This window comes from Candida albicans, chromosome R, assembly GCF_000182965.3.
Source record: "Candida albicans SC5314 chromosome R, complete sequence".
In the NCBI taxonomy this organism is placed as follows: Eukaryota; Fungi; Ascomycota; class Pichiomycetes; order Serinales; family Debaryomycetaceae; genus Candida; species Candida albicans.
The window spans coordinates 564,849-581,297 of NC_032096.1; the positions used below are offsets into that span (position 1 = coordinate 564,849).

The 16,449-nt window shown below is 29.6% G+C and overlaps 6 protein-coding genes across 6 annotated transcripts; 2 read left to right on the top strand and 4 right to left on the bottom strand. All coding sequences in view use genetic code 12, as the record gives it.

Moving 5' to 3' along the window:
* Positions 1-1,202: 1,202 nt before the first annotated feature.
* On the top strand, positions 1,203-3,869 carry CHO2 (phosphatidylethanolamine N-methyltransferase; the record flags this gene model as incomplete). The annotated part of the gene is made up of 1 exon (XM_705614.1): positions 1,203-3,869. One exon carries the CDS (start codon positions 1,203-1,205, stop codon positions 3,867-3,869), a length of 2,667 nt encoding a protein of 888 aa, XP_710706.1.
* A 100-nt stretch (positions 3,870-3,969) lies between these two features.
* Positions 3,970-4,845, bottom strand: CAALFM_CR02550CA (exosome non-catalytic core subunit; the record flags this gene model as incomplete). The annotated part of the gene is made up of 1 exon (XM_705613.2): positions 3,970-4,845. The coding sequence occupies one exon, from the start codon at positions 4,843-4,845 to the stop codon at positions 3,970-3,972; it is 876 nt and encodes a 291-aa protein (XP_710705.2).
* A 377-nt stretch (positions 4,846-5,222) lies between these two features.
* Positions 5,223-8,195, bottom strand: ASG1 (Asg1p; the record flags this gene model as incomplete). The annotated part of the gene is made up of 1 exon (XM_705611.2): positions 5,223-8,195. The coding sequence occupies one exon, from the start codon at positions 8,193-8,195 to the stop codon at positions 5,223-5,225; it is 2,973 nt and encodes a 990-aa protein (XP_710703.2).
* A 1,676-nt stretch (positions 8,196-9,871) lies between these two features.
* CAALFM_CR02570CA (triglyceride lipase) lies at positions 9,872-11,077 on the bottom strand (the record flags this gene model as incomplete). The annotated part of the gene is made up of 1 exon (XM_705609.2): positions 9,872-11,077. The coding sequence occupies one exon, from the start codon at positions 11,075-11,077 to the stop codon at positions 9,872-9,874; it is 1,206 nt and encodes a 401-aa protein (XP_710701.1).
* Positions 11,078-12,130: 1,053 nt separating this feature from the next.
* On the top strand, positions 12,131-13,081 carry PAN6 (pantoate--beta-alanine ligase; the record flags this gene model as incomplete). The annotated part of the gene is made up of 1 exon (XM_705608.2): positions 12,131-13,081. One exon carries the CDS (start codon positions 12,131-12,133, stop codon positions 13,079-13,081), a length of 951 nt encoding a protein of 316 aa, XP_710700.2.
* A 135-nt stretch (positions 13,082-13,216) lies between these two features.
* Positions 13,217-16,429, bottom strand: CAALFM_CR02590CA (DEAH-box RNA helicase; the record flags this gene model as incomplete). The annotated part of the gene is made up of 1 exon (XM_710656.2): positions 13,217-16,429. The coding sequence occupies one exon, from the start codon at positions 16,427-16,429 to the stop codon at positions 13,217-13,219; it is 3,213 nt and encodes a 1,070-aa protein (XP_715749.2).
* Between the last annotated feature and the right edge of the window lie 20 nt (positions 16,430-16,449).

Genomic DNA, 16,449 nt, shown 5'->3' on the forward strand with positions numbered 1-16,449 from the left:
GCTCCGTTGAATGTAACTGATAGTAGTTGTTATCATGTGCTATCAATTACACAATTTCTAAGCCGAAAATGGAAAATACCCTCACAAGACTAAAAGAGACAAAACAAAATATCACATGCAAATTATATATTGTATATATGTGAAGATTACTCTAACAATATTATTGTCTAAACATCCACAGTAAAATAAATGTTGGGGAAAAAAAACGGCCAATAATTCGGCGGGTGCCTCTTGAATATTACCGCGTTGATTTCAATCTCACACGAGTACCTTTGATTGGGCAATTTTTAAATGGTTATTGTGACTTTATTATAAGAAAAAAGGGTGTGTGTGTATGGATTAACTATACCTACCACAATAAGATGTACTGTATTGTTGTAAATAATATTTCAAATATCTGTTCAACAAATTCACGCAAGGTTAAGACTATGAATTATTGTTGTTGTTGTTGTTGTTCTTATATTTTGTGACTTCTTTCAATTTAAATAATCACTTCTTCCTCTCCCCCTTTTTCCTCTAAAAGTTATTGAACACAACAATTCAATTAATTGATTGATTTATGAAAAAATTTTATTTAAATGATTTCAAATTACAATACAAAAAAAAAATTTCATTGATCTTTATTGAAATATATAAATATCTTTTCCTTTTCCTTTTCCTTCTTCTACTCTTCCTACTTTTCAATCAATCAACATATATATTCATTTATAAAAGATAAGATTGGTTAAATCCTGTTGAATACAATCTCTTGAAGATCACTTTCCACAGCTAATCTACAATATTATAGCTATTACCACTCCAATTGTTGTAAATTGAGATATCACAAGACTCTTAATTGACTCAATTTATTAAACTTTAGAGTTATTTCCAATAGATTACTGTTGTCTAGAGGATAAAGACAATTTTAGGGCGTTGGTTTTTTTATTTTTTGCAACCCAGATCATATTACATATTGCATTTTAGAACATTTACAAATAGATAGACAATCATTCTTATACAGTAAAGTGTTCGAATTACTTTATTACTATAACTCAATTATTAAAGCAAATATATTCCTAATTATATATTCTTACAACAACTCCTATTAGATTAATATAATTTAGTTTGGATTTTTATTTTTTGGACTTTACCCAAAATCGCACAAACAAATCACATAATAAATTTTTCATTTAAAATTTTTTTTTTTTTTTTTTGAACATTTAATGACTTTCACAATCAATAATACAAATTCCACAGTTTTTGATTCAACCAATAACGAAAACATGACTATTTCGGAACCAGTTCAACCTGTTCTGAAAGGACCAAAAGGTATAACCTTTTCTGGAGAAACCTTTATTGTTCCTGAAACTCATGATATGGTGAAAACTTTATTTGACCCCACAGTTAAGAAATCAAATTTTGAATTAATTATATTGAGTTGCTTATTTTCCAATTTGTTAGTGTTTTTAATTTCTAATAATCAAATTAGAATTTATATATTTATTGCCTTGTATATATTTTGGAGATTATCTTATAATTTTGGTATTGGTTGGTTATTACAAAATCAATCTAATCATAATTTGTTAGTGTCATGGTCACAAAAATATCATTTATTTGACCCTGAAAATAAAGGGGCTTTGGCTCAATCTATTCAAAATGAAATTAAAAGTCAAAGGGGTGAAAATTATGATATTAAATCCATGCCAGTGGAATTCAATACTTGGTTGATTTTCAGAAAATTTGTTGATTTAATATTAATGCTGGATTTTATTACATTTTGTTGTGTTGTTTTTTGTTCAGCAATTAAAGATGATTATCAATTTATTAATAATCAATCATCTTGGTTAGTTTATTCAAGAATAGTATTGGGGAGTGGATTAATTTTATTTAATTTATGGGTTAAAGTTAATGCTCATAACACCATCAAAGATTATGCTTGGTATTGGGGTGATTTTTTCTTTAGACAAATTAATAATGAAGAATTGATTTTTGACGGAGTATTTGAAATGGTTCCACATCCAATGTATTCAGTAGGGTACGTTGGTTATTATGGATTTGCTTTGATTGCTAAATCTTATGTTGTATTAGCCATTGCTATTTTCGGTCATTTCTTACAAATGATTTTTTTACATTATATTGAAAACCCTCATATTGATAAAATTTATGGTCCATCCAAGAATGAAATCAATTTAATTAAAATTTTGAAATTAAAAGATTTGAAAAATTTTGATAATTTGAAGCCATTAGTAGGATTAACAAATTTTAATTGGATGAGAGCCAGTGATATTGTTAATTTAGTATTGAGTTTGACTTATGGGATTATTATCCCATTATTTGCTAATTCAATTAAACTGTTATTTATTTTAACTGTGGGGATGAAATTATTTGAGTCTATTTCCATCAATTTATCATTGACATTACAAAGTTATTTCAAAATTGTTACTAAATGGTCGCTTTCTAATGATATCCCCGTTGAGAAATCTTTCAGTAATTGGGCTGTTTTATACAATTCATTAATCAATTTGACTTATTCTTCATTATTTGGAATGAATTTAGGTTATTTCCTTCAAAAGTCGGGTTCGGATTCTCCTTCTAGTGGATTATTATTTTCTGATTGGTTTTATTTAAGAGTGTTTTTAGGGTTATTATTAATTTATACTCAATTTTGGATCAATTTCTCCATTATTGATCTGATTGGTTATTTTGGATGGTTTTATGGTGATTTTTTCATTCCTAAATCTCAAAGTTCAATTAAAAATATAACTACTGCTGGGGTATATCGTTATTTGAATAATCCGGAACAAATTTTTGGAGTTTGTGGCGTTATGGGTATATTCTTGATTTATCCAACGGTTGAAAATTTTGTTTGTGTTGGATTATGGGTAGTTAATAATTTTATTAGAATCAATTTCATTGAAAAATCTCATATGGTGAAATTATATGGAGAACAAGAAGTCAATAGAGATTCTGGTGTAACTAAAACTGTTAAAAAGCATTTACTTCCAGAAGTTATTCAAAGAAGAATGAGCAATGATGAAGCGTATACTAGAATTAATGGAACCACTCACGGAAGAAGAAGAAGAAGTAGTAATTTGCATAGGAATTCAGTTGCTGATTCGTTAGATAATTTCATTAGAGATTTAAGAAATTCATCAACAAAATTATCCCAACAAAAATTGATTGAATTATCACAAAATTTATCATTTGCTAATTCAGATTATAAATTAACTATTGATGGGTTAAAAATGCAATCTACTGAAAGTGATGAATTGAAATATACAACTATTGGTACCCCAGTTACTGTTTCATGGACATCACCAACGGAAAATCATTCAGTTCGTGATTGGATTGGTTTATACAAAATTGTTCAAACATCATATTCAAGAAATAAAACTATTCTTTCATCAGCCGGTAGATGGACTTGGTGTAAAGAACCTAAAGGATCATTTATATTTGATAAAGAGAAATTATTTTGGGAAGAAGGAGTTTATGAATTTAGATATCATTTAGATGGTAAACATGATGTTGCATATATTTCTGAACCATTTGAAATTAAAAGTATTGAATTAAAAGTGCCGGAATTTAAAGAGGATGCCATAAAATTTGCTGAAAATTTGAAATTAGAGATATTTGATAAAGTTATCAAACTTACCGATATTAGTGAAGCGATTTCTCCAATTGCAAATCAATCAGATAATGTTATTGAAGTTTATAAATTAATCAGTTCTATGATTTCAAAATCAACGAAAATTAATATTACTTATAAAATATTCTTAAATCAAGGTGATGATGATTTATTATCAATTAAAGATGTTGCTATTAAACTTATTAATATTAAACATGTATTAGAAGAATTATCATACAATATCACTGATAAAAAAGATGTATAATTAAAGGAGTTTTGTATTAATTTTTATATGTCCAAAAAAGAAATATACATATTCATTTACATTCAAATATACCTTTATATATATATAAATCTATTCTGTTTTACATTGAATTTATTAAATAAGAATTAAGATTAGCTCTTATTATTTTCGACATTTTATTACATTCAATGATTAATTTTTCCATATTTGATTCATTTAATAAAGAATCCTCGTTATTATTATCATCACCTTCACCTTCAAACCAAATTCCCACAATTTCATCATTTTTCAAATTCATAAAACTTACCAATCCATCAATTCCATCTTCAGTCAGGGTCTTATCACTATTTCCACCAATTATTATTTTTCCCAGTTTTGTAAGTCTAACTTGTCCACTACTTATAATATCTTTCATTTCAATCCCGGAATCAACTAATGCTAAACTACAACAGCAAGTTATCCATTGTAATAACCAAAGCAACAGATGACCACCACCAATTTCTTTATCGATACTAATTATTGATACTTGAATATCAATGGTTGATTTTGGATATTTTTCTAAAATTAAACTTGATAATACACAAGTTTCTAAATATGAACTCAATTTATGTTCAATATTATTCATCCCCGTACGATAACCTCTATTAGAACTAGAAATGCCACCACCACCACCACTAGTAGTAGTGTCGTTAAAGATACTGCCCATGGGTTGAATTATATGGGGTAAGAATTTACAATCGACAGAAACACTAGCTCGATCAATGAATGAACCTCTGATTGGACGTGGACCAAATATTGATACTTCAATGATTGTGTTATTGATTTCTAAATATGCTGAACCATTAGCATTATCAATTATCGAATGTTTAAGAAAAAATGATGGAATAGTGGAAGTGGAAGTGGTGGTGGTGGTGGTGATGATAGATTTTTGTTGTTGTTTTGGAATGTTGGGGATTATCATTCCTGAAGGTCCCAATAATCGTCTTCTATCACTCATTGTATGTATGTTTATTGAATTGGTTTATAATTGATAGTAAAAACAAGAATAGCTGATTCTACTTTATGTATATATGTTATGAATGTATTTGAGATGATTTGTAAAACTTTTTTTTTCTTGCAGTTTTTTTTTTTACTATCTCCCAATTTCAAACACCAGAACTCAAAGCCATAACCTATAACTAACAAAATGTGATAAGACTAATATCAATTTATTAAATATATATATATATATTAATTACATTAAATAAATAAATAAACTTAAATATAATAAATACAAGAATGTCTATATATCAACTTGAACAAAATTTATCAGTATAACAAAAATCAACACAACCACCACTTCAACCACCACCACCACCACCAAACAAACTCTTTTTAAAATGGATCTAAATATTCTAATCCATTAGAACTACTAGTCCCTCCATTTCCATTATTGCCTAAAGTTCCAAATAAATCTTCTAAATTTAATCCATCTTCAGCATTATTTAGTGGCCAATTAGCAGCATTATTATTATAAGCCACACCATTACTATTATTATTAACTTCGCCAGCATTATTATTATTATTGAAATTATTATTAACATTGTTGCTGTTGTTGTTGTTGCTGTTATAATTCATGGTTTCATTCTTTTCTAACATATAAGGAGGTAATATTTTACCAAAAATTTGTGTATCTAATTTATCAAATACTCCAGGCATATAATTTGATGTTAAATTACCACCAGAAACTTCACCAATTTCTTTATTATTTTCTTCTAATGGAGTAGCTACTCTTTGAATATTAGCAACATTTTTTGGAATTTCTGAACTTGATTCAAATTTAGCCATTGATGTATTATCAAATAATTGACTTAAACTTTCTCTTTCTCTTTCTCGTTCTTTTTTAACAAAATGATTCATATTATCAAAATTTTCAAAAGTATTTTTAACATTTACATTTTGGAAATTAGCTGGTAATGTAGTTGGTTGTGAATTAGAATTAGAATTAGAATTTGTATTAGCAGTTGTTGTAGTTGAATTGGTTGTAGCAGTAACTTGTCTTGATCTTGAAGCAGTTCTTCTATTCAATTGTTCAAACATAGTATTCAAAATATTATAAATTCTTAATGAACTATTAGATGAATTTTTCAAATTATCTAAAACTTTTTTCCCAATTTCAATATCTTTTTTAATCATATCAATATTTAAATCATCATCAAATAAAATCCCAGCATAATTAAATCCTTGACCATTATTATTATAATTAGCAAAATGGAAATAATAAATTAAACAAGCAATACTGAAAAATATTGTATACATTGAAAACCAATAAGTTCCTAATAATAACTTATGATCAATCATTTTATTAGCTAATTTAACTACCATTCTAGCCACTTTAATACAATTTCTTCCACGAATTAATGAGCGAGGATCGGATGATGATCCATCCATACTATCACTAATAAAATGAATAAATGGTCGATATAATATAATTTGACAATTTAAAAATGCTAAATGAAGATAATAATTAGCTAATCGGAATTTTTCTGGTACTTCATCAATAACATCTTTAGTAGTACTACTTGGATCAATTGGTTTTAATTCTTGAGGTAAATTATCTAACCAATTTTTTAATTCAACTTCTAATTCAGTAACTTTAGCATGAATTCTATCACGTGAATAATTGACATTAGAAGAATTTTCTGCTTCTTCAGGTTTCACTTTTATAGGATACATTTTTTTAATAATATGTGATAATATAAACATCAATTTCGTATGTTGATTAGCACATCCAGAAGAACTTAATCGACCTTGTTGTTTATCAAATAAATATTCAGTTCGGGTGACATTTTCATCATCTAATTCAACTGGTAATAATTGATCAAATTCATCTTCATTTAATGATCGAGGTAATCCTAATAATGAATTAATATAAATATCCATTTTATAAATGGTATAAAATAATCTTTTCCTTGTGTCCTCTTCTATCGGGTCCAATTTTTTTTTGGAATTTTGAAATAAAGTTAAATTTCGATGCAAACCTTCCTTAAGGGCACTTCTTAATGCTATACCAATATATGAATAACAAGTAGATAATCTTGCTGAACATTGTAAATAAATAATCATCATTACTACCGTTTGAATTGAATTAATATCTCCAACATTACTTATATCAATCAATTTTCTTGCTTCAAGAAAATATTTAAATCCATCATCTTCTAAATTTTTTTCATTTTCTGAAGGAGTCCCCATTGTATAAGGAGTTTTACTAAATAAAGATCCACATGCTAATATAGAATATAAAAATGGAAGAAATTTTTGTTGTCGATCACCATAATTCATGGGATCTAAAGAATATAATAAATCCACTTCTTCTAATAAAGAAGGACGATGATAAAATCTAAATAAAACACATGCTTTATTCCAAGTAGTATAAATTAAATTCAAGGCTACTTCTTTCGAAGGTAAATGTAATCCAACTTCACGAGGTGACGATACAGCACTATTAGAAGAGTCATCGAATGATCCAACTGATAATGTACGACGATGGTGAGAAGAAGAAGAAGAAGCCGGAGGCGGTGGCGGTATTTGTGAATCTGGATCTTGCATTAATTCTGTAATTTCATTAAGATTCAAGGTAAAAGTTTGTGATTTTGACATGACATATTGAACGACTTTTTGAAATTTATTTAAATCAAATTGTAAATTTGGATCAAATCCATTCAATTGTAATTTAGGTAATAATGCATTGATAATTTGTTGGAAAATTATTAAATTTGTTTTAGGAATAGGTTCATCAGCAGGTAAAGGCTGGTGTTGGTGTTGGTGTACCACATGTTGTTGTTGTTGTTGTAGCAGTTGTAGCAGTTGTTGATTACTACTATTGTTGTTGGAACCAAAGGCAACTGCTGCTTGTGCAGCTACTTGTAGTATTGCAGGACTTGGTTGGGAAGGAATTGGTATACCTGAATTTTTCTTATTTCTAATATTAGGTTGATCATAACTGCATTTATATGAATATACCGTACAATGAATACAAGGTTGTTTACCATCACATTTCACTTTTTTCTGACGACAAGTATCACAAGCTCGTGTGACTCTTCTTCTTTTATTCTCTTGAGATTTGGGTTTATTAATTGCCAATGATGTTGAAGAAACAGACGGTGTCATGGCAATAGGTTGTAAATTTGAATTAGATTTTAGTAGACTAGTAGAAGTAGTAGAAGTATTATTGGTGGTGGTAGTGGCAGCTCTGTTATTAGTGGAAGATGTTGGGGTACTTGTAGATGTTTTTGGACTTTCACCAGTACTAACAAGTCCGGTACTGGAATAAGGTGATTGTGTATCTTCAATTTCCCTTTTAGGCATAGCAAAAAAAAAAATATTAGTAGTAAACTGGTCTATAACTGAATAGTGGGTGTAATAATTGAATACTTCTATTGTATAATAGAAAGATGGAAAAGAGTTTAAAAAAAAAAAAAAAACAGAATTGAAAGCAAAAGAAAGAAAGAGAGAGAGAGAGAGTCAGAAAAAGAGAAAGAAAGAAAGAAGGAAAAATTTTGTTTGTTAGGTTTTTTTTTTTGTCATTTTATACACGCCCCATATAAACACATACACTTTACATCAATTATCTTCTTGGTGTAGAGAATCATTATTAATATTAAATTTGGATTCTTTTATGTGAAATGGATCAATGGATAATGTTTTTTACTTTGAATTTTAATAGAGAGCGTGTAGCAGCAAATGATTTTTTTGACCACCGTTTCCTTTTGGCTTACTACTAAGTTGAGTTGTCAGTGTAATTATAGTAGGGTTGTCTACATGGGGCTTCGTAACACCAACCACTTTAGATAAACGAACAGCCGTTAGAAAGTTAATTGATAGTTAGCAAATCAATCTCAGACATTATTGGTCATCCCATATATTATTTTTTTGGCTTATTATATTGTCGGTGATCTCCTTCTTTAGATTACTTTATAATATGCCAAGAAATTGTTAATTAAATCTCGTTTAGATAGTAATGAATTAATGAATGAGTTCCCTGCGATGGTTTAAGATCTTTGAGAATATATGCTCTGAATACAAGAAGTTTTTGGGGTGCTAGCCAACAGAGTTGATATTTTGTTTCAATTACGTGATAGTGTCCTATTCTAACTGCAGTTTTGAAGTATTTGTATAACAACTCATTGTTATCAGTCAGTCACTTATTGTCCTTCAAAGACAACAATTAACATGATCATCAAACAAGAAAGAAAGAAAGAACGGTTTTGTTAGTCATTTTTGCGTTGCGTTAGGTTTTATTCCTGCATTGTTGTTATATTTTTGTCCTACTTATTCTTCTAACCGCCTTAAACTCGTAATTAAATACCCAATAAGAGTGGTGGTAGTCATCTGACTATGATTGAAACATCAACTGGTGGCACCTAATAAGATAAGTGATGGCAGCAAGATTAACTAAGGCAACAACTACGTGATGTCCAAACCGTTTTATCTTCTTTACTGTTTCAATCAGTCCAATATGCATAATTGATATACTAAACCCAATCAGTTCATGTTTTATCAAAAAAACAATTAAATTTGAGGGATTTATTTTTATTTTTTCAAATTTTTCAATTCTAGATTGATTGGTTGATTTGATAATAAAATGTATCTATGCATCTATTGATATATTTTTTGTTGAGAGGAAATTATCCAAAACAATGCAACACTTACAAAACACTTCTTGCATAATCGGTTTTGAAATTGACTAGCATTTCGAACTTGCGGGATTAAATATGCTTCAGTTTATATTTCATACCAAACACACAAACAAGTCAAGCATATAAATAACGTACGATTGATTCTAAACGGTATTTGAATAATAGATTTGAAAAGGAACTTCGTGTTCTATTTTATATTGTATATGAAAAAAGAAAAAAAATCTAATAAATATTCTTTAAAAATCTAATAAATATGGAAGTTGAACCCAATATTGTTACAAATAACTATCCATCCTTCCAAAGATATAGCAAACCAGGCTAGAAAAAAATATATAACAGCCAAATTTATAATTTTGCCAATTTTTGCAAAGCTTCATAATTATCAACTCTATCTTCAATGAAATATCCATTAACTTGATCAAATTTAAGATCAATCAAATTTTGAAATTGTTCTTTAGCAATTGCTTCTTTATTATTATTCAATTTAACTTCTGGAAGATTATTTCTAGCCTCAATAAATGCTTTAGTTCTTTCAGTAGTAAAATTTTGAATAATATCAATGGTTTCATCAGGAAGTTCAACATTAAGTAAATGTTCACCTTTGGGAACATCTACTTTACCAGCAAGGAATTCTTTATTAATGGCCCCTCTAATCCAAGTTATACTTTCTGGCGGGTTCCAAACCCCTTTAGATCCAATAACATGACAAATAGGGACTCTAATATGAGGAATAGCAAACATACCAAATGGAATCGACATGAATGCACCATAATAAGCTGCCATTTGATGAGGAGTATTACATTTCAATTTATATTTGATTTCACCAGATTCTTTATCTTTAATTTCATAAACTTCATCATTAATAAAATCATCAGAAACTTGATCTTGCATATTTTTGAAAAATGAAAATTCTTTAAAGAAAAAATTAATATCATCTTTTGAATCAAATGTATCAATCAATAATTTAGATATTTTACTGAATTTTTTGGAGAATTTTTCAAGTCCACCAGGAGCACCATAAATAACTGCTTCAATAGGTATAACTGCATCAAATAAACTTGGTTCTAAAAATGTTGCATATAAAGAATTGAATCCGCCCATTGAATGTCCAATAATCAAATTACGCGATTCTAAATTATTTTGGAAATCACCCGTAGTTGCAATTTCATGTTTAATAATGGCAATGACATCTTTAGCACCATCATCCCAACGGAAAATCGTCCCCAATTTCCCTTGGTTTTCTAAACTTGAATCACCATGACCAACCATATCAATAGCAATGACAGAATCTAAAAACCATGGAACTTGTAATGATTGAGATAATTGATATAATTTTGAAATATGATATTTCCAAATTGATTTATTAAACCCAGTACCATGACAAAAAATAAAATTATAACGTAATTGATTAGTCGAATTAGGTAATGGAGATCTTGTTTTGTATTTATTATAAACAATTTTTAAATTTGATTGATCAGAACTAATCAAAGTACTACCTGGAGCACGAAATGGATGAGCCAAAGTGGTTTTCTTTTCAACTGAGAATGACATTAGGAGACTGTTTTAGAATTTTAAAGTTATCAAAATTATGAAAAGGTTATTTAGAAATTAAAAGAAAAAGGAAGGACTTTTAACAAGGTTTATATATAGTTTGGGTTTATACATACATCTATCTGGACCTCAATATTATATATTTGTGTGGGGGGGAGGGGAGGGCGGAATATTTAATTTCTGTCATATGTAAATTATGACTTTCATACACGTCCCACATATTCACACACTCGCACACTCTTTCTAATTTTATATCCGATTCTTTTAAAGTTTGTATTTTTATATTCTTCTTCCAGCTTATCTCCGCCCTCTCCCTCTCTATTTCTTTCTTTCTATGTTACTTGTTTCTCATTTTGCAATTAAAAAACGTTAATCTAATCTTCTCTTTCTTGAATTCATCACAGGAGAAACCAAGACCTTTCATGTTACATAACCCTTCTTCCTCCCTTCTACTCCTCCTCTCTTTTTTCTTTCAGCCTAGCAATTGGTTTGACGTTTTACTAACACTTATATTCTTGTGATTTCTTCTATACTTATGCTCCTTGTTCAATAAGTAAAGTTTTTTCTATTGTTGATATCCAACGGGTCTCGGGTAACACCAATGGATCTTCTTATTATTCCTATTGTAAAGTGGAAGAGTAAATTTCAAGATTGTTGCAATGATAATGAAGCAAGCAATAGTAATTTGCCTTATTTGAATTTATACCAAGTTCGCTTACAAATAAAACATTTATCTCGTGGATCTAAGCATATCGGGGCTAAAATTTAATACTTTTTACAACAGTAACAGTATCCGTGTTTTTTTGCATACTTGTATTATCGGTTTATAGGTGGTGTATCAATTTTGGTTTTCCTCGGTTGCAATTTTCTTTTTGTATTGTGTGGGGATTGATTACTACTACTTTTATTGTGAAAAAAAAAAAAAGTGCACAACTTCAATTGCAAACTCCGCGTAAGATTCTTCTACAGGGAAAAAAAAAAAATTTTTTTCAGTATAAACCTGTAAGGAATCACTCCACCACTTACATCTACATTCTTCCAACATTTCTTTGAATGACAGTATCCAATACTATCAAAATATTAAGAACAGTACAACAAGTTCGTCAATGGAGAGCACAATGTTTTTTACGAAATGAATCAGTAGGATTTGTCCCCACTATGGGAGCATTACACGCTGGTCATTGTTCATTAATTAATCAATCGATTAAAGAAAATGATAAAACCGTCGTTTCAATATTTGTTAATCCTTCACAATTTGCTCCTCATGAAGATCTTGATAATTATCCTCGAACTTTAGATCATGATTTACAAATCTTACAAACTAACAACAACAACAACAACAACAACAAAATCGTGGATGCAGTATTTGTTCCAAAAGTTTCAGAAATGTATCCTTCAGGGATCTCATTAGATATTGGTAAACAACGAGGAGCATTTGTAACGGTTCATGGATCATCTGAACAATTAGAAGGTATCACTAGACCACAATTTTTCCGTGGTGTAGCTACCGTGGTAACAAAATTATTAAATATTGTTCAACCAACAAATATTTATTTTGGTCAAAAAGATGCTCAACAATGTGTTGTTATACAAAATTTAGTCAAAGATTTAATAATAAATACTAATGTTAGAATCATGCCTACATTAAGAGAATCAAATGGATTAGCTATGTCTTCAAGAAATCAATATTTATCTCAAGAAATGAAAGATAAAAGTTCATTAATTTATCAAGGTTTAAAAACTGGTGAAAATTATTATCTCAATCATAGTAAAGATAGCGGTGATAAAGTTTCAGCTAATGAAATTTTACAACAGATTAAACCTATTATAAGTTCTGATCCTGATTTCGATATTGAATATATAGCTGTTAGTCATCCAGAAACTTTAGAAGATCTTGATTATGTGGTGCCTGGTACTGGTGCAATTGTTTCCACTGCTGTTAAAGTACCTAAAGAAAACTCTGATGAAAAGGCAAGATTAATTGACAATATTATCTTACATTAGATAATTTGAACCCCCCCAAAAAAAAAACAAGAAAGTAGATTCTACTACAATAAATAATGGATAAATGTTTTAATGAACTGTTTTTAATAGAATGTACATAGAAAGTATATAGATATATTTATATCCTGGATGGGATTAAATTCCTCTTTGCTTCTTGAATAAGGAACTAACTCTGTTACTGGTAGATATTTCATTTGATCTTCTTTTCGATTGTTGTTTAATAATATCCTCATAAATCTCTTTATCTTTTAATAATTGCTTTTCAAATTTTTGTTTATTTAAAATTGCTTCTGAATCGATTTTATTACGATGGGAATCAGCAACCCCAAAAAATTTATAACCATATTCTAATAACCAAATTGGATCAACTGTAGTTACACAGTTCATATACTCTTTTTTCGTCAACACTAATTCATGATAAATGACATAATTCGTACTCAAATTACTATCCAATAAACTACTAGTTGGGTGTAAAAACATTTTCATATATGAATGACGTAAGTTAACAAACTCTGGTTGTCCATTTAAATTCATTTTGGTTAATTTTGCCAGTTGCTGATAAAATGAAGCACAAAGACATTTACGTATATCATCATCGGTTTTCGATTTCAAAATTGCCAATTTATTCTTTTTCATAATTAACATTAATTGATGTTTAATATCTTTAGCTCGATATAATGATTTTAATTGTAAAAAATTCTTATCACACCAATTATTAATCTTGGTATAATTACCTTTAAATTTATTTAAATTGATATTCCATTGATTGAAAACATTCAATAAAGTTAAATGATCCGATTCGGATATAATAAATTTCTCTCTTGCCATATCTGCTTCATTAGCTCTTTCTTTGGGTCGATTAAATATATTTGGCACCGATAACATAGCTACAATAGTCACCACTTCTTCAGAACAATGGAATTCAGGTTGTGTGGATAATAAAATCAATTTTGCCAATGTTGGCTCGATGGGGAATTGTGTCATTGAATGTCCTAATTTTGTCAATTCACCAAGATTATCTAATGCTCCAATAGCCCATAAATCATATAATGAACAATTTAAAAGATCTTTGGGTGGTGGGTCTAAAAATGGGAAACTATTGATATCATTAACTTTCAAAGATTTTAATAATAACATAATATTACTTAAATTACTTCGTTGGATTTCAGGGATCGGTTGTACATACATACTGTCGGGTTCAGTGGCTTTTTCAGTATATAATCGATAAGCAATACCTGCACCAGTTCTACCTGCACGACCACTACGTTGATCAGCATTTGCCAACGAGATGGGAACCACTTGTAATGTATCCATACCTAGTTTCGGGTTATAAACTTTAACTTTAACAAGTCCACAATCAATAACATATTTGATTCCATCAACCGTCAATGAAGTTTCAGCAATATTTGTTGCCACCACCACTTTTCTTCGTTGCAAGTTCGTTTTGTTAAATATTTTCTTTTGTAAATCCTGTGGCATTGTAGAATAAATTGGGAAAATATCTAATGGAGGTGGATCTTCAAGTAAATTCAATTTTTCTTTAATTAAATCACAAGTAATCTCAATATCTTCTTGACCAGTCATAAACACAAGAATATCACCATCATTGGCATTATTATTATCGGCATTCCATCTACCTAAATGAATAGTTAAAACCTGTTTAACAGCCATTTCAACATAATCCATATTCACGTCTCGGTTGAAAAAAACTTCAACTGGGAAAGTTCTTCCAGGTATATGAAATTGTGGAGCAACACCAAAAAATTTCGTAAATCTATTTGCATTCATCGTAGCACTGGTGATAATTAATTTCAAATCTTTTCTCTTGGCTAACAAGTTTTTGAATAATCCTAAAAGAATATCAGTATTTAATGATCTTTCATGTGCTTCGTCCATTATAATACAACTATAATTAGCCAACATGGGATCAGCCAAGATTTCTCGTAGTAAAATACCTTCCGTCATGTATTTGATAACAGTCTTTTTGTTGTCAGTTTTATCCTCAAATCTAATGGAATACCCAACTTCTTCACCTAATTTACAATTCATTTCCTCACTGACTCTTTTAGCAACTGACATGGCAGCTACTCTTCTAGGCTGGGTACACGCAATAATTCTCTTCTCGCCGTTCTTATCAATATTAGCCCCAAACCCATCTTCATATAAAAATTGTGTTAATTGAGTTGTTTTCCCAGACCCAGTTTCACCAATAACTATAGTTACTTGATTATCTCTTATGGTGGTCAACAAATCATTTCTGACAGCAAAAGCTGGTAACAGTTGTCTTTGCTGTTGTATATCCTGGTGTTTTGTTTCGTTTACATCAGCATTTTTCTCTTCTTGTTTAATTTCCTCGGTGGTATTGGCTGTATCAATAATAGATCCAATGTTGCTATTTTCCACGCCAGCTGCTTCTTTGGCTTGTAGCGCCCTTTCACGTTTTGAACGTCTATTCTGTACCACAAATGATCCTTGCTTTGCCATTGATGCTAATTCAGACGTAGGATCTTTTACTGGGTTCACTGTAGGTCCAATCCCTCGTATACTTGATCCAGAAATTTGTAATTGTAAATATTGTTTCAGATTTTCAAGAAATGGTGGGATGAAAACATGACTAGTTATAGGTATTCGATTTAATTCATTCAAAGATTGTTGATGATCATAATCGATATATTCACCAAATTCATTGAATGTTGCCCCACTTTCATTGAATGATGTCTTGGGTGTTCTTTTAGGATGTCTAGTATTGCGAATTCTCTTACGTTGTCGTTGTGGTAGATCTTCATCAATCTCATTGTCTCTAGCAAGTGCACTTTCTTCATCTATGTTATACCATTCTCTATCAGCTTCAATGTTGGAAAAGTTGTCTAAATTTATGTCGCCTAGATCTTCTTCTTCATATGTCGATGGTTCAGAAACTGGTGGTGTTGCCGGTCGAAATGGCAAGTTAGAAGAGACACCTTGTGGCTTGGATGGTACTGATGACGATGGTGACAACGACGACGGAGTTTCCTTCTTAATTCGAAGTGCATCTTCTCTTTTCATCTTTTTGAATTTAGTTGGAGGTTTTATTTTGGGTAGATTAAAGTCATCATCATCAAGATCAAGATCAAGATCATCATCTACTATAGGTTTATGTTCTTTCTTTTTATTTAGTATTTTAACTTTTGGTTTAGTAGTTGTTTCTAGTTCATCAAGTTCATCATCTAAATCGTCTAATATATTCATTGTAGATATATTGTTTATCCGAGGAGAGGGGAAGGTGTTGTTGTCTATATTGAATTCTAAGAAAGAAATTGTTATGGTTGTAAAAATTGAAACATCACCAACAAAAAAAAAAATACGCATCAACAGGTCTGAAACCAATC